This window comes from Glandiceps talaboti, chromosome 8 (assembly GCF_964340395.1).
Source record: "Glandiceps talaboti chromosome 8, keGlaTala1.1, whole genome shotgun sequence".
In the NCBI taxonomy this organism is placed as follows: domain Eukaryota; kingdom Metazoa; phylum Hemichordata; class Enteropneusta; family Spengelidae; genus Glandiceps; species Glandiceps talaboti.
The window spans coordinates 14,750,914-14,767,759 of record NC_135556.1 but is presented as its reverse complement, the minus strand read 5'-3'; the positions used below and the strand labels follow the sequence as shown (position 1 = coordinate 14,767,759).

The window sequence follows — 16,846 nt, the reverse complement described above, 5'->3', positions numbered from 1 at the left end:
ACACTCAATCAATGACATATGCATCAAATTGAATACGTATGTCACTATGATAAGAAGTGAAATGATATTCTGATAGATGTATTCATATTTTATTTATCGAAAAAAAATCTGTCAAACTTACAATAATCATTCTTGGAAAAATAGTCTGACTCAAACTATACAGCTCAACAACAAAGTACATATGTATATATATATATATATATATAAAAGCATAGTTCTTGGGGTGAAACATTTATTAAAAATCCAATGAACGACCTTTGAACTCTATTGATTGAGAAAGTCCAGTTCTCTTTTCATCCTCAGTGTCACAATTAACATTTCTTTGTCACCGTCCCATTTAGCTGATCCATTCTTGCTATCCACTGGGTGTGGTAAATGGAGTCCTAGTTTACTGAAAGTACAAAGAAATGAATGCTATCACAAACAGGAATCATAATCTGAATAACATAAAAAAAAATAACTGTATTCCTGTGCAGTTTTTCACAAGTGCTCAAAAGTACACTGTAGATGAAAATATTTCAGGATTATATTTACATTTGAAATATGAGTTTCATAATTCATTGTGTGGAATAATGTTTTAAATTTATGTTTATTAGTTATTTATCAACTTCATTACTACAATCGGATTAATATCATGCAACCATGGCAACCATGGTTAAACTGTACAAGATGTCAAGATGTACAAAAAAAATTTTTGACACAGGAAAAATTGGTGTCCCCCATAGTCTTTATTATGTGGTCACATATGACTCAGAAGAAATCTATGAGTTTTTATCACATTGACCCACGATAAAACATGTTGTCTTTTGTTACACTGGAGTGCAGGACATGAAAAATCTAACGATGACATTTTCAGACTTTTGGTACCGACATATTCAAATCATTAACCATGTGTAATTGCTGCTGAATGTAAATATATTTTATTGTATTTATCTGTATGTTGTAACCTTTATTCCTGTCAAGCAAAGGAAATTTCATGACGAATGACAAATAAACTAATTATCATTATTATCATTATTATCATTATATAAATCTAGATTGCAGGGATAATCACATTTAATACTAGAGAAACTATGATAAGTTGATCCAGAAGATATTTGAAACAGTTTTTCCATTTCTCTTTTAGTTCTCCTGAAACATATTTGACCTTGTTACTCACAATTTGGCTGATCTGCAGTCTAGGAATTTGTCAGTCACATTGAGATCTACATCACCTTTCTTTGTACCAGGAAGTTGGATTTTAATCTGCACAATGAATATAGGACAAAATAAAGTTTGTAAGTTTACATTCAAAAGTCAGTGATAATGGAAATCACATGTAGTGGAATTTAAGAAACTGTCCTGAATACAGAAACTTCCAACACTGAATTTATCATTTCAGAAATATAAAAAAAAAAAAAATAGTTTCTGATAACATGACTTCAGAAAATAGGGTAGATAGGTCGAAATTTTATTTTATTTTACTTTAAATTTTGAAAAGTTACCCAAACTGACCCAAAGATAAAATACTCATCAGTCACAAAACTCTTGTGAGTTTGATGAGGTGTAAAAGAAGTAAATGAAGACAATCACATTATGAAGACTGTACTGTTATAGAAGACCTGGTTTCTCTTTGGAATACGATTGTTTAAAAAAGTAAGGATGAGGCAAAGGATTGTAATATCAAAATGTAAATAGAAATAAATTGTCAACATTTTACTTTCTTGTATGCAAAAAAAAAAATGTTTAGAGTCGAGGGTTAAAATAGGATCAATCAGGGTATTCGAAACACTATTTTTTTTTATTTGGTCTATTGCAGCTTAGAAATGTCTATGAGAAGACACATTTAGTTTTATATGGAGAACACTGCTAGGGTTAAGCTGTCCTAGGAATACCCCTGGTAACACCTACCCATCATATAAGGGTGACTCTATTTCTTTTAATGTTTCTCATTACTTTGTCATGGCAACTATGGGTCGGTTGGTCAAATTGATTACAACTTGTAACTTACTACAATATCTTCACAGGATGAGGAGGTTGGATTTTTGTTACCCATCTGAAGGAACATGTCTTCTGTTGTAATGGCTTGCTTAAAAATAATGTCATACCTGATCAACAAAACAGACATTTTAGGAATCACGTTAGTCATCTTCCAATAGTGATAAAATATCACCAGTAAATGCAATACTACAAATTTGTGACATTGGTCACTGAGTCAGAGAGTTTGAGATAAAAGATGGTGCAAGAACTGTACCAAGGTACTCCAGTGATAATTCTTGTTAAAGCTTATTCAGCAAGTTGACAAGGGTGTTACCGACATGACACACCTACATACATCTACATTCTACAATCTCTAAGTGTAAGATACAACAAATTATTTTGCTTCAATGTCCCCCTTTCAATTGCTGTAATGTTGGCAGTTCTATGATGAAATTGGGTAGTTCATCTCAGCCCCTTAGTGTTTTTTTTTGGAAAAACTGAATCTACATGTGTAGAGTATGATGTAATACGGATTCTGATTGGCTACTAGTAAGTACAAGAAAACCTATGGTATTGTGTCAGATGTAGGTAATGGGTGCTCAAAAAAGAACAAACGTCAATAAACATAAAAGTAATTGTGCCGAGTATACAACATTGGATTTGAATCAGATTGAGTAGAATGTATACATGAACTCACTCTGGTTGTGGTCTAGGATCATTTAAGTCTTCAAATTCAGATCCTTCAGGAACTTCATCCTCATCCCATATATCTTTACTTTCTTTTTTCTTCTCTGCTGCAGGAAAAAAAATGTTTTACAAAATAAATCCACAGAACTTACACACTTGATAACAATATCAAACTACATATCATGTTTAAATTCTATACAGGAAAGTTGTCTGTTGTCCAAAAGTTTAAAAGTTGTTTTTAAACTTACTTGGTTTTGTTTGAACCTCTTTGGCCTTGGGTGCTCCAATGCTTCCTGGTCCTAACTTTGCAGCTGCTGTGACTGGCTGGGGAGTGAAACACATACATAGAAAAAACACGATTATGTTACATACAATCTATATTTACATGAAGTCTGATTATCCAAAAGGTGTTTGCGATGTAGGAAGAAGTGGTCACAACCAGAACTACATTATTGCGTCTAACCGAAACACTGATAAATTATCGTTAATCTGGTCATGGGTGTCTCAGTACAAATGGTGATCGGATGGGATAACCTAACTCACCTGGTCATCATCGCCATCAGAGTTGTCATCCGCTGGTTTCAACAGGTCTACAAGTTTACCGATTGTGTTACCTGACATAAAGTCGCTAGTGTCCACCATGTTTAGTCTTCTTTAGAGAGTGTACTCAAATATATACAGTCAAATATCTAATAGTATAAAAAATCCGATGGTGGAAATGCAAAACAAAACATGCAGGTGAACTTGTACAACGGATCGACAGATATGGTACGTCTGTGGCTCGTATCGACACCGTTTGCCTTGGAATGGTCTGAGTAAGCTGTCCACACTGCTAGGTTAAGCAAAAAAAACTAAAAAAAACTGTTACATTCTAGTAGAAATTCCACAGGATTACATACACGACGCCAAAATTTTGTTTCCAAGGCGATTCAAACGATGCTATGCCAAAGTTTCCGGAAGTATAGCGCCCTCACTCATATTTGACCTTTGAACTTGTATTTAGAATCTAGGACGCCACTCGATTGAACTGAAAACTCGAGATTTTCATAAAACTTTTGAAGTTGATATGCTGTTTTGACTGGTTTGTATGATATAATTACTCTTACATGTCGCCATTCATTTAAGTTTGAACCAATCTTGACGAATACGTCATGTATTATTGTTCCCATGGTATTGGATGATGTGTAATATCAATCGAATTAATTTTTTTTTTTTTTTAAATGTACAGTAAGGAGACTTCTTACTGTACATTTAAAAAAAACTCATACAAATTGATTCGAGTGCCTATGTGTAAAAACTACAACACTCATACGTGTACTGCAACAACGGGCACTTGAATTTTGAATATTGTATGAATTTTTGTAAAAATTGTACAGTAAAAATTTTCCATACAGATTGATTCAAGTGCCCGTGCCTATAACTTATAAAGTTATAAGGCTATATAGTGTATCGCCAATAGTTTGCATACACAAACCATGTATGTACAGGGCGGTACTTCCATGCACTAACCAACCCAAATTTTTAAAGGTTCCAACCTAAACATAACAGCCACATAGTTGGTGATCTCTAACCCAACTACCATACAACCTGGTTGATTTTTGTCCATGTTCGGAACCCCATTTCCCCCCCCCCCCCCCATATGTGGAAATCAGTTGTCACCAAGGATGGCTACATTAAAGAAGACATGGATAATATGTTAATGGTTTCTAAAAGTTTAGGTATTTAACCCCCCTTTGAATTTTGCAGTTTCAAAAAGGCAGCATACAATGCTTTCATTGGCCACCCTTCCATTTCTTTTTGCAGGTCTATGTGTGGTATTAAAGCCTAGTGGCAGCATGACCACGCATAAATAGCTTGTCAGTGTAAGTTTGTGTATGAAGCCTTGAGTACAATCAGAACGTGTAATTTCTAGAGTTACAACGTTGGTATAGACACTCACAGAAATTAAGGTTCTTGTGACATCTTGAGGGCGCTCTTTGAGAGAGCTGCACAATAATGACAAAGTCATTGGAGAGTTCAGTCTAAGCAATCGCCAAGGAATGACCTTCAACTTTTTGTTTTTTGTTTTTCGATGCTTTGTGGGTGACCATTCTTGAATAGAATATTACCTCACAAGTGACTGACAAAGCCTTAGTATTGGTCAGACATGATTTCTGATCAATTGAGTTCACACCACAGGCATTCATGACCACTTATATTCAGAATGCAATACATTATCAATAATGCTATAAATAGTGAAATAAGTAGTGAATAATATATTATTTTTTGGCAGTACAGAAATAGAATAATAATAACACAGGTATGTAGGATGACAAAATTCAGTTAAAATAAGTCTTCATAGAAGACATAGGACCCCTCCCCAAATAGACACTTTATTTGTAGTCTCTATGTATTACGTTTTTTGAGTTAATTTTTAAATCATGATTATTCACTACAAATATGGCTGTCATTGAGTAAAAAGTGATATGAGCACCAAAAGTAATGCATGTGTATGTTTATCTGGTTCTGTATTATCTATAGACATGATCTAAAAGACATTAGCCACACATAATTGCTACACAGTGTCTGCAATATGTAAGTAATAGCTTAATTTTGATGGTCTATGAATAGTGTCTATGATTGAAGTTGTTTAGTTATGCATAATTAGATATCGTGGTTGTTAGTGGTTGTTTCTACAAATATGGCTGCCATTCAGTAAAAATTAAATGAGCATAAAAAAATAGTGGTTGTGTATACCGTTACTTGTAAACAAATTGGCAATATGTCAACACTACAATGCATCCATGATAGGCAGGAATTGGCTTGATTTTGATAATTGACCCCGAATGTCAAGGTAAAAGGTCAAGGTCTCGAAAGATAGCTCGCATCTGATAATATTGGGGTAGACACTCAAATAGAATGTCTTCGTATTTCAGTTTTTGAGTTATGCAGTAATTTAGTAAATATTAATTTTTAACTACAAATATGGCTGCCATTCGGTCAAATTTGCATACATCATAAAACAAATGGACATGCCTATGTCCCACATAATATGTCACCTTTGTGTCAGGTATGAAAGAAATCGGATATTGCATGTCTGAGAAATGGGGGCTAATCAGACTGCCTGAAGTAAAACCAGTGATTCAACTTCTGTTACAAGTTAATATCAGATTGAAATACTCCTAATCATATACCAGTATATATTGACCCAAATACAGTGATTCAAGGTGACAATGACTGATTTTTTCCATCCTTCCAAACTTGTTGTCCATAGAGTGCATAATAGTGCTCTCTCCGACTGGCTAGATCAGAACAAATTAAATTTGCTGTCACAAGTTAATTTATACATGGATAAACATTATGACAACTAAAACATTTACATACCATATTTTTGTTCATATATAGGCTAACATATTTCTTGTTCCCTACAGGTCTCTTGGTAAAATTCAGTAACTGAATTTCTGTTAAATTCAAGATGAACCTTATTGTGGATATAGCACAAAGAACCAAAATTAAAAATGAGATCAAACATCTACTCTACACAAAGGTATGTGAACCACTCCTGTAGATTGTGTGTGTGTGTGTGTGTGTGTGTGTGTGTGTGTGTGTGTGTGTGTGTGTGTGTGTGTGTGTGTGTGTGTGTGTGTGTGTGTGTGTGTGTGTGTGTGTGTGTGTGTGTGTGTGTGTGTGTGTGTGTGTGTGTGTGTTGGTCAGTCTGTCTGTGTGAAAAAAAAGTGTAAAGAGAGGCTGTATTTGAACTTTACTCATTATACATGTACATGATTATGTTTAAGATAAACATTCTGGTAAAAGTCATAGCAGGAAGTCAAATTTCAGATTTCAGATGCTTCATATAGCACACCGCACTTACCCTAACTGTATTGATAGATGGTTGTCAAATTGTTGTTATCCATATCTTTCAACAAAAAAATTGAGGGCTTGCCAAACGACTGTACATATCATACACATTTTATGTTCACTAAGAACAAGTTAGATGGAAACATGCTTCCCACAGACCACTCAGTACAAATATAAACAACATCATCCAACCCCTACTAATACACAGACACACACACATCCTCCTTGGAACAAACAAGCTATTGAAAGTCAGCACATTACAGGCTCAGATTTTGACACATACAAGTGTATTGATTCAAAGTTACAGGTGACATGTGTGTGCACATGCACTGCTTGTCGGCAGGAGTGTGGTGTTGTTTATATTTGTAATGAGTGGTCTGTGGAAAGCCTGTTTCTTATCTAAATAAATTGTGCTTGGAGAACATAAACTGTGCATGATATGCAGTCGTTCAGTGATCCCTGGATGTTTTAGTTGTAAAATAAATATTGATGTAACATTAATGAAGTACATGTACTTATGGATAAAAACACAGATTGAGTAATCATCATGTATTTTTGTATTGTTATTGCTAGGCACACCAGATGTCAACAATGACTGGATGCAGTGTCTTTGTGAAAGTGTGTGATCCAGAAAATATCAGTGAATACTTTTGTACAGCAGATTTGGTATCTGTCTATCAAAAGAGCAGTTTTTATACAGAGGGTGATATACATGTAGATGTCAGTGATATCGCAACTACAGAGGGTGATATACATGTAGATGTCAGTGATATCGCAACTACAGAGGGTGATAAACATGTAGATGTCAGTGATATCTCAACTACAGAGGGTGATAAACATGTAGATGTCAGTGATATCGCAACTACAGAGGGTAATATACATGTAGATGTCAGTGATATCGCAACTACAGAGGGTGATAAACATGTAGATGTCAGTGATATCGCAACTACAGAGGGTGATAAACATGTAGATGTCAGTGATATCGCAACTACAGAGGGTGATATACATGTAGATGTCAGTGATATCGCAACTACAGAGGGTGATATACATGTAGATGTCAGTGATATTGCAACAACAATGGATGTATCAGAGAGTGATAAAATCCAGGGAGGTGGTGATGGTGAACATGTACAGATGGTCTCGCAGAATAACCAAGATAAAGATCAAGTAATTCAAGTGTTGGATGGCAAGATAGCTGCAGAAGATCACCACGGTGATAGGGATGATAATGATGATGATGATGATAATAATGATGATGATGATGATGATGATGATGGTGAGGTCAGTGCTGGTAAGGTCAGTGATAGTGCAGATGTTGGTGATATTGATGGTGTTCATCATGATGAGGTTGGTGATGATGCAGATAATAATGATGATAACAAAGAGCAAAGAAAGGTTCCAAGAAAAAAAGGAAAGGCAAAGAAACCAACCAAGAACGTGAAAACTAAAGAAGTTACTACAGAGGAGATTCACGTATGTAGTATGTGTACAGAAATGTTCAACTCTTTGGCAGACCTGTTTATACATAAGAAAAGGGTTCATGATGTCGTCGCACTTTATGAATGCCAAAAGTGTAAGAAATGTTTTAATTTTAAGGATAAATATGACAAACATATAAAGAACCATGAAGGAGAACTGTTTACACTTGGAATGGTTTTCCCAGACGAATCTGATTATGTAGATCTCACGGACAGCCATAAAACATTATTTAAGTGTACTGTGTGTGGTGAGAGTTTCTTCACCACTTCAGATCTGTCTGTACATCATGAAGCTAGGAATTGCACTCCAAACCATGAAGCCTGTGATGCTAGGAAGTCAAGTGTGTTGGTTTGTACATCGTCTGGATTTGTTCCTTTTGAAAAGAAGTCAAGTCCTAGTCCAGAAGTTGTTGTCAAGCTCACAAATGAAATGCTACAGGAAGTTGTTAAAGTAAACAATACTCCTGAGAAGTCTGAGCAGTCCACATCTCAGTTAATCTTTGGGTGTATGTATTGTTACAAAGTGTTTCCTGTTAAAAAAGAATTAGATGTACACCTAAATACTCATAGTAACCTTACGAGGGAACATACATGTGACATATGTGGAGTTTGTTTCAACGGTTCCACTGAGCTTACTGCACACAAAGTGGTCCATGCTGGTGAGAAACCATACAAATGCGCTTTCTGTACAAAGACATACCCGAGTTCGACACATTGTAGGAACCACGAGAGGAGGTACCATCGAGAGCTTTACTATGGAGCTGGTAGTAAACCTAACAAAGTTGAAGAGCGACCCAAAAACTTTATGTGTGAAGTGTGTAACAAGGGATATTGCTTGAAGAGTAGTCTCGAGGTACACAAAGCCACTCATTCCGGAAATTGGCCGTTCACTTGCGATGTCTGTCAGAAAGGTTTCCTCTTAGAACGTAATTTAACAGAACATCTGAAAATACACTCAGGGGAGAGTGATTATAAATGTGTCCTTTGTGGTAGAATTTTTATAAACTTTTTTGCCCTTGCACTACACAAGCGAAATTTCCATGACGAAATAGGACACCATACGTGTGACAAATGTGGAGGAGTCTATGAGAACAGTGAATTGCTGAGAGTGCATAAGCAGGTATTCCACCCACTGGATATCACTAGTGAATCTGAATGTGAAGCTACTGACAGTAACCAACAGAGGCAAGATAAGAAAGTAAAGATTGCATTAGAAGACCCTGAATTGACAAAGGGCATGGTGGTCAAAGATCATAGATACGTGTGTCAGATTTGTGGTAAGGTGCTGACCTCTTTTCATAGATACACTGACCATGTTCACAGTCACAAAGGTATGCAGAATCATGAATTTGGAAAGGAATTTCGTAACGCACCAACAAGAAATCAACAATCTTACGGGAAGTCATACAAGTGTAATGACTGCGACAAAATTTGTGAGAATATGACATTTCTTAGAAAGCACCTCAAGGAACACCGTAATAAGTCAGGAAATACTGGTAGCAGTAGGCCAAAAATAACTGAAGTGAGGAAACACCAATGTCATATTTGCGGGAAAGCATATTGCAATTTGGCAAGTTTTGAAAAACACATGGTAATGCACAGTGGGAAGATGCCTTATCCTTGTAAGGTCTGTGACAGAGGTTTCCTTTTGGATCGCAACCTGAAGGCACACATGAAAATCCATAATGGGGAGTATGACCACCTATGTGCAATCTGTGGCAAAGCTTTTGTGACTTCCAGCTCTTTAGAACTTCATTCTCGAATACATGATGAGTCGCCGGGTTTATTCAGCTGTGAACTATGTCACAAACTCTTCAAACAGTCTTACTTATTGAAATTGCATGTCACAATGGCCCATACCAAGAACAGAGAAATCAGAGAAATACGACTCAAAGCTGCAAAAGTGAGGAAAGAAAAATACCCTTCATATAATTGTTTCTTGAAAAATAAGAATAAAGAGAGGTTAGTGCGCAGAAGAAGAAAGTCTAAGAAAACGAGTGATATGAGCGAAGGAAAAGTTGCTAAAACCACAGAGAGGGAGACTTCCAGAACAGCAAAGGAACAATTTTCAAAAATCACAGAACCTGAATCATCAGACTCAGTGTCATCAGATTCAGATTCAGATTCAGACTAGGATTCTTCCCCGCAAGTAACAACAATGAAAAGTACAAATAAGTCTTTTGCTGATACAATGCTGTGAAAACTAAATCACATTCATAAGTTGGCAAGAATTTGTCACTTGTGGGTCCAGGTCGTGTAGGGAATGTAGTATGTTCTAAAGACTAGTGAGTGCTCACAATATCGATTTTAATTTATGATTCAGTCACTATTTTTACGATAAAACGATAAGTACCATCTTGTATATTTCAAGTCTTGCTCATATTATTCTGAATTCATATACCGTCTAAGGCTGGGTTGGGTTGAGTACTTCACTCGTACAACCTGTGCAGTCCACCACGGTTTTGGACATAAAGATTATAATCTTCTCTGATGAAGTAATCACAAAAGTGTATTGTGCATGAGGTACGTGATCTTTAGTGGATGTGTCTGTACAACAATAGGGAGACTTCTGATACCTGTATGTACTTTACACTTGAGATATTATTACTGAACTGTTTACATTCGACTGGAAGGTTTGCCTCACCACTGTGGGTGTGCCACATTGCTGTATATCAACATTACTGTACAGTGATATCGGAGGCCCTAAAACAATGAATCTTATGCTAATGTAAGACTCTGCTTTATTTTATTTGTCGACCTTTGGCACTAACGACGCTAACAGTCTCTGTATAAAACAACACTAGAGAAACTAGATTTATGTCATATTTGTTTCAATTTCTGCAAAGATCAACAGAAACCAACATACTGTAAACATAGACATTTTTGCCCAAGACTTATTTTTGCTTATTTCGCTGAAAAACAAACACACAAAAATAAGTAGTGACCATAGCTAAAAAGCCTTCTTTTTGAACCAGCAAAATTTTCTAGTAGCAAAAATATTTAGGTTTACAGTATTTTATTAAAAAAACAAATTGTAGAACTCTACCCTAAGAAATAAAATATCATTACAAGTCACTGTAGTTTGTATAACGATGTGTGTCTACAGGTATATGTAAGGAAATGTATACCATGCTCAAAATTGTAAATTTCTGTCATTAGAGTGGTATATAGGGCTGGTGATATGTGATTTATGATTTTGACAATACTTTCCATGTTTATTAATAAAATTCAGGTGTTAAATGATTTTTATTGTCTGAGAAATATTTATGGATATGGTATCTTACTTGTTTCAGCTTCAGTACTCTGAAATGTGTAAATATTATTCCCAATATTTTTCTTCGGTTGGCGAACTTCCAAGGAAAGTATGAGTGATGTATGAGTTGCAAGACATGTAATGATAGAACACTTAAGGTCACATGTATTTTCCGGCTGAATGAAGGATGCATTAGTCTACTGGATTATTTGCAGTAAATTGTCTGGAAAAAACACGTCAAATCGTAAATCTGTGGCTGAATGAATAAGTGACTCAATTAGTAGACTTTCCATAGGAAGAACTGCCTTTTTATCTAAACAAATCCCCCTCCAATAACTTGAAAGACTTGTGGAATGGCATGATGGGTTAGAAATATCAGTGGTTATAATCTCATAGTCCTATGTTTGTGTTACAGTCTTAGGCATTCATGTCATAAACCAAGGTTACATAGGGGATGATCACATGATGTCACGCAAACTCAATATATGAACTTTGTTCATTAAGGGGGAGGGGGTGTGGGGGTGTGGCATCAATGCAATTCCCGAGCTTCATTTTCTCACTTCTAACCTACTCAAATTTCGAAAACTTTTCACACCTTCAAGTTCTGTATTTAATATTAATATTTAATACTGCCAAAGGCCTTGTTTTACACATTTTCATTGTGTACGAAATGTACACCGATGTCTGTCATTATGTAAGATGTGTAACTCAATATGTATGATTTTCAGCTTAATTGCTCAATCTCAATCTATCAATGTGTATATTTCAGATTAATGTCCCAGCATGCAAAGCAGACTTACTGAAGTCAATGGGATTTCTGTGATTATTTCTTTTTTGATAAAATCATTACTTTGGGATATTTTATTTAATACATCCATTTGTCTATTGTGAGACAGTCTAGAGGCTATTCCGTGGCTTTGAATCTCATTGGTTGAGAAATCTTGAGCATCAAAACCACAAATAGCCTCTCTAGACTTTTTGTGAGATTTTGACTGAAGAATATGTAATGTCTGAAAAACTAAATATTTAGAAATAAACAAATGTATAGTTATGTGCTTGTGTTACAGTATTATCACACACACAGACCACAGACACACAACAGACAGGCAGTCAGTCACATACAAGTTACACAGATGACAGACAAACAGACGAGACAGACAACAGACACACACACAGATGAGACAAGACATAATGATACAGATACACGCAACTAAAAATGGTGGCCACACATGGGTTACATACATACACACACACACATCCACACACACATCCATACACACATACATACATACATACATACATACATACATACATCCATACACACACACATACATACATACATACATACATACATACATACATACATACATACATACATACATACATACTACCCATCTTTTAACCATTTTGTATAAATTGTTAAATTTCATAAACATAGATACACAATTGCTAACAAAATAAAAATGGTGGTAGTGTTTTAATATCAACAACAATCACATGATTTGAAGGTATTGAGAACAGGAAGGTGGACAATTCATATGGTAGAAGGTTGGCTGATTTAAAATGAAAAGCAATTACAATTGGCATGCCTATATTATTGGAACAAACTAATTGCAATATGTTGAGTGAAAGACATCTGATAATTGTTTGTCAGGTTGCTAGTAAAGGTAGGCAAATACAGTGACTTAAATTTAGACTCTGAATAAGGAAGTAAATACTGAACTTACAATAAGATGTTTGACGAGTCAAAAGTTAATTGTTTAGATAGTGAAATACTGTATAAACTAATGGCCAACTCAGCATATTACAATCCAACACTAAGCTGCTATGGGTTACAGTGAAATCTAGATAGATTTAGGGGCGAGATCAATAGTTCAATGTAAGATAAAAATCTAAATTCTTTCGGGGGGGGGGGGGGGGGGCATTTTAGTTCTCATCCTACAAAAATTATTTTACTTTAAATGGATCTGTTTGTACCCCTAAATACAAATATTTCTAAAAAATGGCATCAAAATCATGAGAAATGGAAGAATTTTCACCATAGTAAATGCATGGCACTGACATAAAGTAAAGTGTCCTCACTGGCTTTGTATTCATAGCACTACATACTACACTTGAAGCGTACATGATGATTTGAAATTGATTGTGCTGTCTGAAACATTTTCAGTTTTGGCTACTTTAGTTAGAAGGGGTGGGGTGGGGGGGGGGGGGTCTGAGGCCTAATTAAAAGAATTTGGTTTTTTATCCTACGTTGAACTATTTACCTTTACCCTTAGTTTGTGTTAACATTGAAATATACAACTTGTTTCAAGTTGTTCCAGCAAAACAAGTACTCATTGTCGTAAATCACAGCCTGTTTTATGGCAACGTTCTTAACGAGCCTCCCACTCCGAAATGTAGTAGTAGAAATAATAACTCTAGCTTGCGAGAATGCAAGTACTGACCAAATACTGGTCAGGGGAGTGTATATGCACCATATTGGTTTCACTATATATTAAGACAATGTGAGGCCAAGTTTCTAGTGGACCAACTATATTTATTAAGTAATGACCTAACATACAGTAAAACTGAAGCAGGTAAATATTACACTGGTTGACAATGAAATTCACACAAATTACAATTTCTTCATGTTATACACCAGATATATCAAACTCCATACACAATACAATATAATTCTTTTCAATAAATAGGTTAATTTGACTTTGATATGTCATAAAAATCTTATGACACCATATTATATGCCCGTTTCATTTCGATATTTGAATACCAGTATGATTTGAACAATAGAAATGTTCTAGAAATTAACATTTATAGAATTTACACATCACACATAGCAGGTTATGTACTTGAAGGTTATGTATTTTCAGTTTCATACTGTTGCAAGGTGTGTGTGTGTGTGTGTGTGTGTGTGTGTGTGTGTGTGTGTGTGTGTAATTACTGTATAGTGCACCTTGAATTTTTTTGCTAAAGACTTATCTAGGCTTATTTCATTAGTAAACAAAATCCATGCTATCCTGTTCTACAATAACAGCATGAAAACTATGCTTTCCTTTTATTTTTACATTAAATGCATCATGCCACACTGCCATGTGTAATCAACGATATCAATTTCAATTAAAAGCTGATTTAGTACATCCTGTGGTACATTTCAATTATGGCAATCAATACAGTACACAGGTGGCCCAACGATGGTTGGTGAATTCAAAAACTTGTTACTGAAGGGTAAATACATTTACTGGGTGACCAAGCAATTATTCAAGCAATCAAAGACATTTATAAAGCACCTAATGACAGTACTTTGTGATGTACAAGAAGGTGGTGAACAAGGAAAAACACACAAGAGTAGTTCAAATGCAGAATGATGAACGTTAATATGTTTTAAATGACCTAACGTCTAGAATAGTGAACATAGTGCATGGCAAAGTTTGACAGATACAGGTCACAGGTACTAGGTTCACAGTAGATTTCATTTACCAACTTTGCCATAGAATATTAGTTTAATAACATTCCAATAATAACTTAGGCCAGAAAAAATAAAAAATGCTGTTCAACCTACCCATATTTTTGGCATTTCAATTTAAAAAAAAATTTTTTTGATGATAGGCAATAAATCCACATACATAAATTGTGTACATTTTCTAACTGTAGAACTGATGGAAATCGATTGCCATACAGACAAATTGCAAGAGATAAAATCAAAATGACTGAATAAGTACAATATAAACTGAACTTAAAATGTTTTCCCATAGTTGCATATCATACAGCTTCGTTTTACATCCTTGGTCAACATTGTAAAAAAAAATATCGACCTACCTACCCAATGTGATGGGCTAGGTTGCCTGTTATGAACAGCTTTTAATATTTTTTCTGGCCTTACACAATTTTTTTTTTGATAAAAAAAACAAAAAACAAAAAACAAAAAACAAAAAACCTTGCACAGGTTACTATAACACACAAGTATTTCAGGTCAACATTCCAATACTAATATTACAGATGGAGTTGGTTTATTAAAACAAAAACTAGTCCTTAAAGCTTGATGGGATTAAAGCTCGATGGGATTTGTTGATATCCTGTTGCCTTGGTAATTTATATTGTGTTATTTTGTACTGAATTATTGTAAATATATTGTCAAAAATTTAATAATGGACACTCTCGAAATAAAGAAGTGTCACTTTGTCAGGAGTAAGTGTTGCAAATCACGTCAAAAATATAAGAAAACATTTTCTGGAAATTGAAAGTGTAAATTTTCAAACCAATTTCTTAAATATCTACTGTAACAGTGTAACAATCTCATCCGAAATGTTTGAAAAACTAAAATTGTACAATTACAAAATAATAAATTGTGAAAGTGTTAGAAAGAAGGATAGTACGTAATATACTTATTCTTTTAAAGCCCCAGGCAGCATTGCCGTAAACCACAGCCTCTTTTACGGCACCGTCCAAAACGCGCCGTCATCGTACAAAGCCAGAGCTTGTTATTTCGCAATGTCGTGGAAGAAATAACAGCTCTGGTGTGTGAGAATACAGGCAGTAGTTAGCTAGCTATGACTAAAGACTTGTCCTGCTTAGGGTCAAAATTTTACTGAAAACTATAAAATCTTGCAAAAGAAAATTATACCTGATACTGAATTGCTTTATGTTGATATAAAGTAGCTCACAGTACAGACATGCCTATCTGATTCAACATACAATGTTGAGGCAGATAGGCAAGTCTCTGAGCTATGATACTGGTTTGACAGACACAGTACTTGTTTGTGAAGGGCATCCTCAATCAGATAGCCAAGTATGTGGGCTAGCTGATAAAATAAGTGCTGAAAATGTAGTCCTATTTTCTGTTGGTTTCACAACTAAATACTGTAAAGAGACAACTCGATTACTATACACACAAATATTGGTTGTTGATAATATATGATTTGGCAGGTAGAGCAACTATAGAACTTTTTTGCAAATCTGCCATCTTGAATAGTGCATTGTGGGAAATCTAGTCTATTGATAAGCAACAAATATCAAATTTTGTAAACAATCACAGTCACACTGTTTGTTACCACAAATAATTTAATTTCAAGGACTCGAACTGTCACAGAAAGGGTTTCTTTTCTACTACCCCAAATTTGGCAATAGCATCCCCACAAAAAATCACACAATCAGTAAGGATACAGAGTGAAGTCCCCCAAAAAAACTTGTTTGGTTCCAGTAACCCTACCCCACCTAGTTTTTTACTGCCACCCTATTAATAAAAAGGTTATTTGAAATATCACAAAATCTGAAAAATTTGCAAAGTTGCGCAAGAAATATTGAGATTTGAAGACATCATTGTATTGTCTTGTGTGATCAAAATAACATGGTGGAATACAGCATACGATACAATGTCTTCTGCGTATAGTACAGACCTCATAATCCATGACATGCCGACCATGAACAGATCCTCGAAGATAAAATAAAAAACAAATCCCACCTACCCAGTCTATTTTGAAATTGGCGTTACTGGAACCACACAATTTTTTTTGCTTGATTGTCTTTTTTCATGCAGAACAGAATTTGTAGTTAATTAATATTTACAAAAGCACTGCTTTACATATAAATTCTTACAGATTTATATAAGCAAGGAAATTTCCAAGGTATTTTCTAAAAA

At 35.0% G+C, this 16,846-nt stretch overlaps 1 protein-coding gene across 1 annotated transcript; it reads right to left on the bottom strand.

Moving 5' to 3' along the window:
- Nucleotides 1-232: 232 nt before the first annotated feature.
- LOC144439505 (dynein axonemal assembly factor 6-like) lies at nt 233-3,561 on the bottom strand. The gene is made up of 6 exons (XM_078128801.1): nt 3,190-3,561; nt 2,895-2,970; nt 2,657-2,753; nt 1,991-2,087; nt 1,160-1,245; nt 233-391 (listed from the first exon to the last, which is right to left on the bottom strand). The coding sequence occupies exons 1-6, from the start codon at nt 3,286-3,288 to the stop codon at nt 265-267; spliced, it is 582 nt and encodes a 193-aa protein (XP_077984927.1). The 5' UTR covers nt 3,289-3,561; the 3' UTR covers nt 233-264.
- Between the last annotated feature and the right edge of the window lie 13,285 nt (nt 3,562-16,846).